Source organism: Pieris napi, chromosome 5 (genome assembly GCF_905475465.1).
Source record: "Pieris napi chromosome 5, ilPieNapi1.2, whole genome shotgun sequence".
Classification (NCBI taxonomy): domain Eukaryota; kingdom Metazoa; phylum Arthropoda; class Insecta; order Lepidoptera; family Pieridae; genus Pieris; species Pieris napi.
Window position 1 is genome coordinate 3,176,144 of NC_062238.1, and position 14,063 is coordinate 3,190,206.

General features: G+C 33.5%; 2 protein-coding genes across 3 annotated transcripts; one reads left to right on the forward strand and one right to left on the reverse strand.

Moving 5' to 3' along the window:
* Positions 1–676: 676 nt before the first annotated feature.
* Positions 677–4,868, reverse strand: LOC125049376 (heterogeneous nuclear ribonucleoprotein 87F-like). Its single transcript, XM_047648601.1, has 6 exons — positions 4,703–4,868; positions 4,228–4,451; positions 3,687–3,931; positions 3,322–3,453; positions 2,919–3,228; positions 677–2,697 (listed from the first exon to the last, which is right to left on the reverse strand). Exons 1-5 carry the CDS (start codon positions 4,730–4,732, stop codon positions 2,921–2,923), a joined length of 939 nt encoding a protein of 312 aa, XP_047504557.1. The 5' UTR covers positions 4,733–4,868; the 3' UTR covers positions 677–2,697; positions 2,919–2,920.
* A 1,508-nt stretch (positions 4,869–6,376) lies between these two features.
* LOC125049548 (heterogeneous nuclear ribonucleoprotein A1-like) lies at positions 6,377–11,874 on the forward strand. 2 transcript variants are annotated; one of them, XM_047648909.1, is made up of 8 exons: positions 6,377–6,491; positions 6,650–6,701; positions 7,088–7,311; positions 7,677–7,921; positions 8,588–8,779; positions 9,047–9,235; positions 9,751–9,841; positions 11,355–11,874. In XM_047648909.1, exons 2-7 carry the CDS (start codon positions 6,675–6,677, stop codon positions 9,828–9,830), a joined length of 957 nt encoding a protein of 318 aa, XP_047504865.1. In that variant the 5' UTR covers positions 6,377–6,491; positions 6,650–6,674; the 3' UTR covers positions 9,831–9,841; positions 11,355–11,874. The 2 variants fall into 2 exon arrangements, with proteins under 2 accessions (XP_047504865.1, XP_047504866.1); XM_047648910.1 differs by having other exon boundaries at positions 8,588–8,761.
* Positions 11,875–14,063: the final 2,189 nt, after the last annotated feature.

Consider the following 14,063-nt stretch of genomic DNA (forward strand, 5'->3'; position numbering starts at 1 on the left):
TAGTTGTTGGGAGGCGCCGAGTCTATTCCCTTACATACATACACTACATTGCGCGATCTGGTGTTCCCCAAGGATCACATTCGGGACTGCTACTCTTCTTTATATTTGTCAACTTTTCCTACATTGTTAGGAATCATATAAAATCGTATAAAGCATCTCTTCGCTGATGACTTTTAAAAAAATAAAGTTAACTCTTTAATGCTTTTGTTCAGTGACCTTAATGGTATTAAAGATTGGTGCTTATAAAATGGTATGATAATAAGTAAAAAATATTGGCACTTAACAAATAACCATGTTTATCAAAATTGCCATATATTTAAAAAAAAAACCTTGTAACATATGCCGTATATATAGTATTACGTATGTGGTAAACTTGAATAAAAAAAATCTTCTTATCAGCTTTGCCACTAAATAATCACAAGTGCGAATCAATTATAAAATATAATATTTTAAATGAAATTTGTATTTTGCATCTATTTAAATATTGTATTTCGCTGTTTTTTAAATATCTGCTCTGTTACTATAATGTTGTTATCATACTCAATTACTTTTCTGCTTTGTTTTTATTACATTGATTACTATATAAAAGCGTAATTAGGCGTCACTATACCAATTTCGTAGATTACGAAAGCACGTAATTTGTAAATATTCCGTAAGATATAAATAAAACATCATGTATTTTCAAAATATATTTATTTTAAATAAAAAGGGATCACAGAATATGAGAAAAACACTTACCGAATTCGCATTTCCACTCGAGAATGATGCCCAGATTCCCCGTAGTAATCATGGAAATAAACAAATTAAATATGTACATAGACGTGGAAAATAAAAAAAACATTACCCACCAACTGTAGATGAAGTGTGTTTGACTGTAGCTGTAAGTGATAGAAACCTATATTAGACCTCTATTAAATACGTATCGTATTCGGTTTTATATGAGCGACTGATTGTGGATAACATATTTTTAACCTTAGTAACTATGTACAGCGCTTCTAAACGTGTATACAGAATAATCAGAAAAGTGGGCCTGTGTTGGATGTACACCCAAGACGAACTATGCTTCGACGTTAAGAAATTCTGTGAACGTGTGAACGTGCTGTTATAATTCACTCACTCGAGTGCTTGTGTTAATATTTGTTAATGAACGTTCCGTTATGTACTCAAGTACTACCAGTTCCTATTACCCGTTGAGCCACTTAATGTAATGGCTTCTTTTTGAAATCGTAGTTTAAGTTGTACGTTCCTCGCGTATATCGTAAATGACTCGATGGTTTTCCGAATGTCAAGGTAAAATGCAATAAATACACCTAAATATAGATCTTATTAGAGGTTAACCAACTACTTGACGATAACATTAAATGAGGAATAGAGGGCGTTTAAATCTGTATAGAATTGCTAGATAATTAACATGAGAATTAACTATTGAGATACCATCTTACATGATTTCTGTAAGTCCTCCGGAAATATAATACCATCCATACCCACAAAATCTCATTGCATGAATTTAAATCTTTACTTTGCTATACGGGATTTCCCACATGAATTATTATTTTTCTTTATTAAACATCATATTACAGCTCAATTTAAGCATTAATTTTGTTCAAAATGATAAATCTACTATTTCGACAAACTATAGAAAAAAATTCAAACACGCGTTGTACAGAGTAATAGCAACAGTAAGGCTTAGATTCAGACTTTCAGTGGGAACTCTCCTTTGAGTCACACATAGATTTAACAGACGGAGATTTTATTTCACTTATATTTATCTCAGAATGCTAAGACCAAATTACTACCTAGGTATATATGAATTGTCTATGTAGAATCAAACCATATTTTGAAATAACCTAAGACTTTAGGAAAATAGTTTATTTAAGAATATGAGAAGAAATATGTTAGGTACATGTAGTTCCCAACATCAAAAGCTACTCTACGTACAGCCACCTAGTATCCAATTTTTGTTAGTACCAGGGATACAGGTGAGATTAGTTTTAGAAATTTAGCATAAAACTTTACCATTTTTCCAATTTTAGGGGAAATGACTAACAACAAAAGAAAATGACTGATTTATTAAAACATCTAATCGTCAGTACACCTATCAGTTTTGAAATTATTTGTCATCAGTAAGTACTAGATGGTTTGAAGCTAGATTATATTCCCCTTTTACTTCCTATGCCACTTTAGCATTAAAACCTTCTAGTGCCTAAAAATTGTAACTTAGAACTAACAATGGTAAAGAAAAGGACTATTTACAGATCTAAATAAACAACCCTACACATATAAATTTAATTTTATTAACATAGCTTTATCCTAAATCAATTTTATACCTAAACATTCATTTGAGAACTTAATACTGGATGTAGTGAGAAAATGTAAGTCAACTACACAGCTAGGTAACTAGCTTCTACATTACAAATCATCCTAAATTGTACTTAGTCATAAAAATATTTAATCACAAACTATCCTAATCTTAAAATTATGTCACGGCAGATACCTAAATACGATAATAAATAGGAGTTACATATCAGTACAATCAATTGATTTCTAACGATTGCTATGTTCTATCTAAATGTCTAAAATTTTCCTGACGCCTTCTCCTAGGTGGTCTCGATGTAGACCATGATGAGTAACTATGAGCTCCGGAGCGCCTACACTAGCACGATATACTCTGCACTACTAGTGTACTTAGCACGTAACCTAGAGATTGAAAAAAACCTTTAATAAACATACATGAAAAATACTAAATGCATAGCATTATTAATTAACTACCCAATCAGAGCTATCTCACCCTAATGTGAATGTTATGTTAATCCTACAAGTATATACCTAAAGGTGCTAGAATGCTGCCTTGCGACTAATTAGGCAAGTGTCATGATTAGATTTGTCTTTTAATGTTTGATGTGATGTGACATACATACATTTAGAATCTCCCTCCTCTTCCTTGGCCGCCACCTCCATAGTTTCCACCCCCATAGCCACCACCTCCACCACCCCCTTGGTTCATGTTGTATGGAGCTGCTCTATTATTCCCACCATACTGTTGACTCCTAGTTGGTCCCCCACTGTACCCCTGGTTACCATAGTTACCAAAATCTTGGTTACCCCAGCCTCCTCTTTGGTTACCACCTCCCCCATAACCACCCCCTTGGTTGCCACCTCCCCAACCTCCCTGGTTGTTATCCCATGGGTTTGAATTATTCCATCCACCTTGATTGTTTCCATAACCACCTAGAATCACATTGAATTTTTTAATTTTATATCACATATTTTTCACTTTGATGTAATCTTATAATTCAATAAATAACATAAGATTCTACATACCTCCACCATTGCCCCAGTTGTCATTTCTGCTAGGACCACCACCTTGTCTTCCACCTCTAGAATCTGAACCATCTTTTGGCAATGCTTTTTTCACATCCAATTGTTTACCATTCACTTTGTGTGGAGCATTTACTAAAATGAAACATTGAATTAACTAAAATATGTCAAGAAATTTGTAAGGTAATAAATAACATACAAATTTTTAATGTTTGTTGATTTGCGTACCCAATCTACTAGATAATAGTCAGGTATAGCTAAAATCAAAAATTTACTTTCCACAGACAGAGGAAGCCAGTTTGGACACATCACTTCCATTCTGGGGCAAAACTGTGGATCCATAAAAGAAAAATCATTTAAATACTTACAGCAAATTTTGTCAACTGGGTCATAGTCTTCAAATTCAACAAAACCGAAGCCTCGTTTCTTTCCTGTTGTTTTATCAGTAACAATACTGACATTTTTAACTTCACCAAAGTTTGAGAAATATTCTTTCAGTTGCTCTTCATCATGGTCATCTTTAATTCCACCAATAAATAATTTCTTAACTGTAGCACCAGCTTCAGGATTTTTAATGTCTTGTCTAGCAACTGCTCTTTTTGTTTCAACAAAACTATAAAAAACAGAAAGTGCTATATGAAGCAGTATGTGAAAGTCAATGAAAAATAAAATATGTAAGGTAATTCTAGGTCAGAGATGCCAATTGACTCTTATAATGAAGGTTGTTGACCTCACTGAAAATGCCACGCGTATTAAATCGTGTGACATTCACCAAGTGTTGTCTTATAATATTTGCAGTGTAAAACGATATGAAAGCAACTAAAATGCTTTCATATAGCTGGACTGCAGTTATAAAAGTAGCTAACTTGTTGAGTAAGCGGAAAGTAAAAGCTTAGTATTGTAACTTACCGTCCATCGATACGATGTGGCCTGTTGTTCTGAGCATCGTCCACCATATGCGCTTTAGAGTATGTGATAAAGCCAAACCCACGCGATCTTTTCGTTTTAGGGTCTTTCATGACCACTACATCAACAATTTCACCCCATTTTTCAAAATGAGACTTGAGAGATTCGTCTGTAGTTCGGTAATTCAAGCCTCCGATGAAGATTTTACGATGTACTTCAGGTTCATCCTGAAAATATGCCACGATACATTACCAATATCAACAACAAAATGGCGGTCGGCTATGGCGTGATCTTGAATCACCAAGGCGTCCATAATGATTACTGTAAAATCGCAGTATATAAGCGCAGCTCAATTACATATGCAATTAAAATGGAAAAAAACACTAATATCTCGACTAAAATTAAAACACTTGTTTACCAATATCAATACACTACAATTGCACCATTAATATTAAACCATAAAAAGACAAATACTTACATAACCATCATCTCCATTCTGTGGCCTCATTTTAAATTTAGTTTAGTTAAATATATGAATAAAAAGAAGTTTTCACAAAAACCACTACAACGTTATAGACAGTAGACACGTCTACACAGTACCGACGCTTCGCCAAAAAGAAATGAAAATTGAAGCGAATAGTGAGTTTCGAGTGGTGGTCAAGACTCAAGCATCAAGCCGCAGTGTTGCTATTCGATGGTAACGTTTTATAAGTTTTTAATCTGTTGTTACGTGTTGTTAATATCAAAATTTTAACTTCAACTTAACCTTTAAATTACTCAATAAAATGTCGATTTAATTAAATAGGTATGAATTGGGGTTCAATATTTAAAATCTTCATAGCTACCTAATGCCAATAAGTGCATTGCACTGAGGGATAGTACTTAAAGATTAAGCGAACTATCGTCCAGACTAAATTGCGAACACGAAACTTATATATATATACATATATATATTATTTACGACAACAACTATCAAAAATGATAAATGAAGTGAAAACAACAACAACAAAATTACCTATTGTTTTATTATGCGTGCAGATTCTATTTTTTGTAATACAGCGGGAAATCGGTCTGGCTCAACTGATATCAATCATACAAAGATATAAATTTTGTCACTTCCAATGTGGAGTAGCGACGGTAGATGGTGGGTCTATAATTACTGCGATGACGTCATACCCTAAAACGCGTTACTAAAGTTATTGCGACCGCTAAGAACATAATATACAACTTTTTGACTTAAACCGCCTACGGGCCGGCCAGTCCCTGTTAAGAGAGGCGATCCTCTCTTTAGGTCCGATAGAAAACTAAAATAAGGTGAATACCGAAATCAACCTGTGCAGTAGTTTTTGAGTTTATCGTGAACAAATAAAGGCGGCGGAGGACACTTGGTTTTTGTAGTGAAACTTCTTTAGTATGAGGGTAATTTTTTACAAAACGTCACGAAGATGTGCAGCGATTTTGTCGAAGAAAAGGGAGAGAGAGTGAGAAGGGCGAATTAGGTACCTTATAGAAATTCTATTTTTAAAAGGAAAATATCGTCAAGAGGATTTATGAAATAGGTATTAGTATTTTATATTTTCAAATATGCAAAATAATTTATTGAAATATCAAATGACGAATTATAAATTAAAATGCCACGTGATTTGATTATTGAAGAAATAAATTTAAAAAAAATTATAATTTGTATTAATTTTCGACACTTAATATTTTAATGTTAATTAAATTCATTAAATTCCTAACATATCTTCCTTTTTCCCTCCCTCTAAGTCTCGGAAATGTAAAGTTTTATGGTAGGTTCACACGCGCGCGTTCAACTCTACATTTAACGTGCACATTCACAATTCACATTCACGAGCGTGTAAACGGTACGCCCGAGCCCGTGAACGCGCCTGTGAACGTGAATGCCGCGAATCGGACAAGTGTCGGTGAACGACGGCGTGCGTGTGACCGTAGCATTAGATTTGTTTAATTATAAACAAGACTTAAAAATTTGTTTGCCGAAGAAGTTTCACTTCTGACATGTGTAGGTACTTTGTTTTAAGCACGCCCTTTTTTTTACGAAAGTTTTTTCTTCGACTTTAACTTTTTAAATCCAACTACCACGAAGAGTATTTATTTTGCCTGTGGTTTTTAGTTGAAACTGAAGTCTGTCTCTGTGCGGTGTTAGTACTCTGTAGCCTGTGATTTATGGTTCGTAGCTTGCTTCGCTAGTCGGCATTTATTTCTAATTTTCTTTGCGGTTCGAGATTTTGCTTAATAATATAAAGGTACCTACTAAGTATAATTTCTACTATTTGATTTTTAAAAGGCCGAGAAGGCATAGTTTAGAATACATCACTGTATATCAATATAATTTTGTTGCAAAAAATTTCTCGTTGCTACGTAAACTGTATTCCTATACAATAATTTTTAATATCTTTTACAGATAAGAAAATCGACACCGAGTTAAAATGAAACCTCGCGGCGGTGATGATTTCGTAAGTATCTGTTTAATAAGAAAAAAATCTACATCGAATTATATATAGTATTTAGTTATGTGTGATTAATATTATCAAATGGTTTTCTATATCTACTGAATGTTGTATTATCGATTTTGTTCGAATGATACAAAATGGTCCGTTCTTTTCGGATTAATCCAAGAAAAAAATATGTGAGTCATAGCTAATGTCATAAGTTTAATTAATAATACTTATATATAATACATATATTAAAATGAATCAAGTCAGATCTTTTTTGTAATATTTTTTATATATGGCAACCTACCTAAACTGATGGCTATAATTTATTAATTAATGTATTATTGATTAATTAATTATAAGCCACAATTTAGTAACATAAATAACTAAATTAAAACATTTTACAGGAAGAGCCAGAGCATACAAGGAAACTTTTTATTGGAGGTTTAGATTATCGGACAACTGATACTTCATTAAAGGAATTCTACGAACAATGGGGTGAAATTGTTGATGTTGTTGTCATGAAAGATCCCCAAACAAAGAGGTCAAGGGGTTTTGGTTTTATCACATATTCGCAAGCTCACATGGTAGATGATGCTCAGAAAAACAGACCCCATAAAATTGATGGCAGGTAAGTGTATTGCCAAACAAATCAAAATTTTTCTTACTTGCGATACAAAATTATTTTGAACACATTTCATTTCTTGTCGTAATCCCAACATGGTCAATGTCTTCCAGATTGCATCTGTTTTTTGTGAGCCGAGAATTGAATGCTCAACCTTAGGGTTAAACGCTAAATAATTAACTAATTAGGCATCATTGCTCTTAAAAATGTAAATGACAATGAAAATTTTGGTCCATATTCTACTTCATATCTGAAAACACAATATTGACTATGATATTATATATATTGATAGCTATCAAATATGCCAACATATAGAAAATATATTACAACAGCTCTTGTGTCTTAATACTTATGATTGCATTTTTTTTCAGAGTTGTTGAACCCAAACGTGCAGTTCCCAGAGAAGAAATTGCTAGGCCTGATGCTAGTGCTACAGTAAAAAAACTTTTTGTAGGAGGTCTAAGGCAAGATATAGAGGAAGAAGATTTGAAGGAGTACTTCAGCTCATATGGAGAAGTTCAATCTGTTATTCTTGTGACAGAGAAAGAAACTGGAAAGAAACGAGGATTTGGTTTTGTGGAGTTTGATGATTATGACCCAGTTGATAGAGTATGCTGTAAGAAAGACTTTTTACTTATCTTTAATAGGAAAAATATAATCTATTACAATATACAATTTTGTCTATGTAGTGCATCTTTTCTGTTAGGAAATGTGTAATTCTGCCTGGTTTAGTGGTTAAGGCACAGGATGTATATACCAAAGAGGTAACGTAACATAACATACATAAAGCTAGTAAAACAAAAATTGTAATGGTTAGTAGGTGTTTACTATCACCTTTTTTCATTACAATTCAATCTTGGTCAATTCAATGCCTTTGACATCTCCATGCATATTAGATGGTGGTAGACTTTGAAAAAATAGTTACTGTCTATATTAACATTTACATTTTTGCCAGATTAGTTAATGTTTGTCATGATAATATTAGCCTGAATATTATATTAATTATGCCTGATAATTATATAAATCAATAAGTATTAATGTAAGATTTAATGAATTTCCCAATAATTAGCTCATTATTTCATGGAACTAAGATATTCATTACAAAATATTTATTATTCCCACATAAGCTATTAATGATTTTAATTAGTTAAATCCTCTAACATAAATAGATCATTATCTTAAGTAGCCCTTAATCTGGAACTAATTATTGTATTTGCATGCAATATAAATATAACTTGCCATAGGGGCAAAATGCAAACCTATAGAATGCATTTTTTTACAGTGCAACAGAACCACAAGGTTAAGGGGCACAGATTAGATGTGAAGAAAGCTCTATCGAAGTCTGAGATAGGGGGCGGCGGCGGCGGAGGCGGTGGAGGTGGGGGTGGGGGAAGTAGGCGAGGCGGTCGTGGCGGTGGCTGGGGTGGAAGGCAGGGAGGACAGGACTGGAACTCTGGTGAGGACGTTGATTATGGTAAATATATTGACATATTATTTAAAAGAGTTAAGGTTATATAAGACCTTACATACAAAATAATGTCTAATGAAAAATTGAGAGTCATTCAAATCATTTATTTAATTTTTCAATCAAGTTAGCTGCAAGAATAGCAAAGCTTTCAAACAACAGTAATAATTTGCAGCTCACACAAATACATTTTTGTCATGAAGGAACCAGTGCCCTACTAATAAAGCTAAAATTTTGAATTAAACATATCACTTATGAAACAACTTAATATTTCAGGTTATAACCAAGGCGGTTGGAATAACCAGAATCCTTGGGATAACTCAGGCGGTGGCTGGAGCCAGGGTTACGAAAACCAGGGTTGGGGCCAAGGTCCCGATAACTTTGGAAGTAGTTATCAACAGAACTTTGGAGGTGGACCGATGAGGCCCAACTTCAATGCCCAGAGGCAACAGCCATATGGCGGTGGTAATTATTATTTTGCTGTATTAAATATGTTTGAATGACAGTAATTGTATAAATTAGTTAGAAATGTTATATTATTAATGATATTAAGGCATGATTTTCCAAATATTCATATACAGTAGCTGTATCATGTCTTTGACAAAGCATTTTTAATATTTGTATGAACAATGGTACAGTGGCCCAATACGCGCTACGACTTTTTATACATATTTGGTGTTAGTGTTACATTACTTAAAGTTACGTTTTTAGCACTAGCATTGGAGCACAGTTCCGTATAGTAGAGTCTGCAGAAAGAAACTGGTTTTCTGTGCGTCATTTCATTTTCATATCAATTATATAATTACTGTCCAACTATAATGATGAAAATAAATAACTAAATAGCTATGATATGAAGTAAGGCCTAGGGGAGAAAGTATTTTCTCCAAGTCTAATTTTTTTCAGACTTTTGTTGTATGTATGTACAACTACAAATTTATAGAAATGAGTATGTTTGGGGTAATTTATAATTTTTTTTACAGGTGGTTACAGCTCAGGTGGCGGCGGCGGTGGTGGTAACTTCAGTAATGCCTCAAGTGGTGGTAATCAACGGCGGTTCTAATCCAATCTCTTGTAAGTATTCTTAACCATTGCTATCTATATAGACAAATAAATGAGGTGACCAGATTATGCGTAGCTGTCGTTTTAAGGATTTTTTTTACTAAAAATACAGGCGGTTACTTGTAATATCGTAAAATCTGAACAAGTTGATGAGACGTAACTAACGGATGTCTGTAGGTTACATTTTAAATTTTGTAGTTTTTCTTACACTTTGTATTTAGTGTCATAGTATAAAATAAGTGAACCAAAATCGGTTATCCGGCGTATAATGTAATTAATAGCTAAGTTATAGAGTGGTATAATATCCAGGATAAATCCAGCCGGAAATGCGATATTTACGATTGTCAGTGTTATTATTGGAGAGTTTATCGGGAAGAGACATTTACGTACACTGCCTAGATTAAAAAAATCTTTACTGCTTAATTTCTTCCTGTTTGTGTGTTACAAAAATTTTATAATTATGCACAGCGTATATCACGTGGCCACTAGTCACTGACAATTCACGAAATAAGCCGGTGATAACATATATTAATAACTAGCTGACCCGGCTAACTTCGTTCCGCCTTAATAATAATATCGTTGTTACTTTAGTTAACTTATTTTAGGATTTCATTAAGGTGATAACTTTTTTTGCAAATAGAGAAATGTTTTATTGCTTGCCATTGCAAAAGAAGAATGGCAGTTTTACACATTAGGCCTCTTCTCTCTATCGCCAATATTGCGAAACTGCATGTTAAAGCACTTTCTGCTTTACAACATTTTTTGATGAGGTAACACATGTTTTCGATTAAGATCAAAGCCTGGTTATGCATCTCCTCATTTACCTCAAGTTCGGAATTTATTGAAGTGACACGAATTCGACGTAAAATGATGCGTAGTTTTGTCAACAAATGTCACCACATGCCGTGTGCATTCGTAAAATTAATTAATTTATTTATTGTTATTCGATAACTTATCCGATATTTTATTACTTATTCTGCTATTCGGAGTGGAGAAAAATCCATCAAAAAAGACATAACTAACATCGGTCCAGCCGATCTCGAGTTATAAGTGTTGTAACAAACACGACTTTCTTTTATATATATAGATTATAATTCATTTACATTTTATTAATATTCTGAACACACAAGTTACACTTAAATCAACTGTCATGTCAACAACCTTGTTTTACTATACTTGGGTACAGTACTGTACTTCTGTACAGAAAAACGTTACGGCGCGTTACATGGGGGGGGAGGGGGTGTCAATAATCTCCAAAAATTGCGTGACGTAATACTTGAACGCTTCCCAATCTAAACAGTGACAATCGCAAATGATGGGGCATAAGATTAAGTTGTTTTCAGACATTCGTTAGTTGACTTTAAAAATAACTTAGATAGTAGCTATTTAATTAAATTAAATGTATTAAGCAGAAAATTACGAAGGTTATTTTTTATAACTAGGAATTATAATTACATTTATCGTTGATATCGGATGTTCTATATGCTAGGTGTTCAAATATTTATAAGAGATTTTTAATACTTAGGTACCAAGTTGCGCTTAGATGAGACTAGGCAGGAGGTTAGAGTAGGACAGCACTAGTGAGGGCCGAGAGGAAACCACTACATAGGTTAGGTTATACAATTACCCTATAAAGGTAATGTGAGGAATCCTATTTCTGATCACAGTTTTTACATTATATTCACAGAACACTGTCCAATTATTATTAAGTTTGACATGAAGTCGTTATTTTCTTTGTGAAAACTGTGCATATGTTCCTAGGTAGTAAGAAAATGATATTTATACACTTTTACATAGATACTCTGACATTCCAGATTGGTTCAACTTATATTTTGATCTTAGCTTATGTACATCAAATAAATTTGTAATTGTTACGCGGTCATGTCAAATTTTATTTTTCGTTAAGGCTATGTATATTTCTAATTGTTTGGTGTTGTGTGCAATATTTAAAATAACACTATGTTCCATGGACTCTTCTACGCCTGAGCCATCGTTCGTGGAAAAGGCCATGGTAAGTTTTGATGGAAATAAACTTATGAAATAAATGTTGCTTTTATTTATCCCAATTCCGAATTTAAAAACAAAGTACAGTTAAAATCTTTATGTACAGAAATACAGTTTATGAATATTATGTACATAATATGTTTTTTAAATAACTTTAAGAAAGCTTAAAAAGTGAAGTAATATATTATGCAAATACAGTCTGTAAAATTAATATCTATAGTTAAGAAATATACAATAGTGTGTCGCACAATATATAAATTATAATATTTTTTTATAACAAATAATTTATAACAATAAATTAATGTAAATATAAACCACTATCATTGTAAATACTTTAAGATTCGATCAATATTACTTCCTTATGTAAAGAAAACCCTGTTGAAAAAAAATCCGTAAGAAATATAACTAATATTAACATATATAATATACAAAATGATACTCCTACCCTCATTTACATAAACAGTATCAATCTAAAGCATATAAAGAAAGACATCGTTATAGGATTAAACATTTTAACGTGAGGAAACCGTTATACAAATATTGCTTTACAATATATCCTTTGGGTGGAGTGAATGACCTCCAAATATGTCCTTGAACTTTCTCATACGGTCATTAGTCTAAGGGCTCATTGACACGAGCGGTACGATGCCGACATGTCAAATTTTAAGCTCTACGGCAGCCATCGGAGACTCTTTGTACAGGAGTCAGTTGCAAAATGAATTCCGAAGAAGAAACACTATTATTGCTTTTACTCCGGCAACGTCGACAAAAACGAAAAAGAAACACGTGCATTATGGATTCAATGCATTTTGGTTCATTGTTTACAGCCGCCCACGCTCTGTTTTTTATTGTTTTGTTACTGTACTCTTGTTTATAATTCCAAATACAAGCATTTTTCTTAATATTGTCACTGGAGACTTAATTGCCATAATAAGCATTTCAACATCAATACTGTCATCATCAGGTCATTTTATGAAATCGAAACGGGTGCGCACTTCTAAACTATTTGCAGTCAACTGACAAAATGGCGGGGACGGCACGCTACGAACACTAATGGTAGGGGAGCCCAAGAGGGGATTTCGGGATTTACTAAAGCGCGGCAGATTAATATATAGGGGGATACCTTGTACCCGGTTAAGTACCTCCACAAAATATGAGGCCCATATATAAGGCCGCCCGTGAAGGAGACAGGATCAGATTAGTAAAAAAAAATTGACCATCAGAAATTCCCGAGCGCGTCAGATTAAGGTAGGGTGAGTTAATTACATCCTAAAAAGTGTATATTCCACTAATCTGACAATTTGAGAGTGACGTAAAAAAAGGGGAGGGCAACAAAGTTGTAAAAAAAAAACGTCATCTCGACATTCTCGAGCGTAGCTAATTTTTTTTAATTTTGAAGGAAATAATTCAAGAATAATGTAAAATATATAATCTGACGATTTCCGCAAGCCGAAATAACAAAAATTCGTCGATAAAGTTAAATGCGTGCAGCTGCGTGATGCCTACATTTCCTTAAACCGATCGGAATCTACTAAACGGCGTTCTAAATAATTCCCTCAAAATTACATTTCCTGTGAATTTGAACCGATTCGGACCGATAGATATTGAGACATTTTGAAAAATCTTAAAAAAATAAGAAATATTTTTTTTTAAAAGTGGTTTCTTTATCGATCAACTTCAAAAACTAATCCGCCTTTGAGCTTGAAAAACCACGTCGATCGCCACCAAGCTAGTCAGAAGCGGTTGATTCGTTCGAGAGATATCGTGAACGAAAGAAACCCGAAAAAGTGTTTTTTCAGGATTACTCCGAAATTTGTAGTTCGATCAATTAAAATTGCTAAATTATGAGGATGATAAAACTGCGTCGAATGCCGCCAACCGCGTGAAAATTGCTTAATCCATTCAAAAGTTATTGCGGTTTGAAAATTCCAAAAATAGTGTTCTATGAAACTTCTATCAGACTTTCGAGCTGGGAGAGCTCAAATGCATAGAAATATTATTTCTTTGAACTCAGCGAGCTCAAAATATCAATTTTAAGCGCCCAGGAATGGAATTAGCGGGAAGTTGCAGGGATGGCCCTTTAGGTGAACCGTTATTCTAAAAAAAAATTGTCAGATCAGGCGAATCCCTCTAGATAATCGTCAGATTATGAGACAGTACGTTTAGAACATAAAGATAAACCACATATATCTTAATCTGACGCGCTTGAGTATTTCAAAATTGCGATTTT

Coding starts and splice junctions, on each gene's coding strand:
- LOC125049376 (XM_047648601.1), bottom strand. CDS start 4,732: ATGAGGCCACAGAATGGAGATGATGGTTAT. Junction 3,932..4,227: donor CCACATCGTATCGATGGACG/GTAAGTTACAAT, acceptor TGTTTTTTATAG/TTTTGTTGAAACAAAAAGAG. Junction 3,454..3,686: donor CCCAGTTGACAAAATTTGCT/GTAAGTATTTAA, acceptor GTTTCATTTTAG/TAAATGCTCCACACAAAGTG.
- LOC125049548 (XM_047648909.1), top strand. CDS start 6,675: ATGAAACCTCGCGGCGGTGATGATTTC. Junction 6,702..7,087: donor CTCGCGGCGGTGATGATTTC/GTAAGTATCTGT, acceptor AACATTTTACAG/GAAGAGCCAGAGCATACAAG. Junction 8,780..9,046: donor TGGTGAGGACGTTGATTATG/GTAAATATATTG, acceptor TTAATATTTCAG/GTTATAACCAAGGCGGTTGG.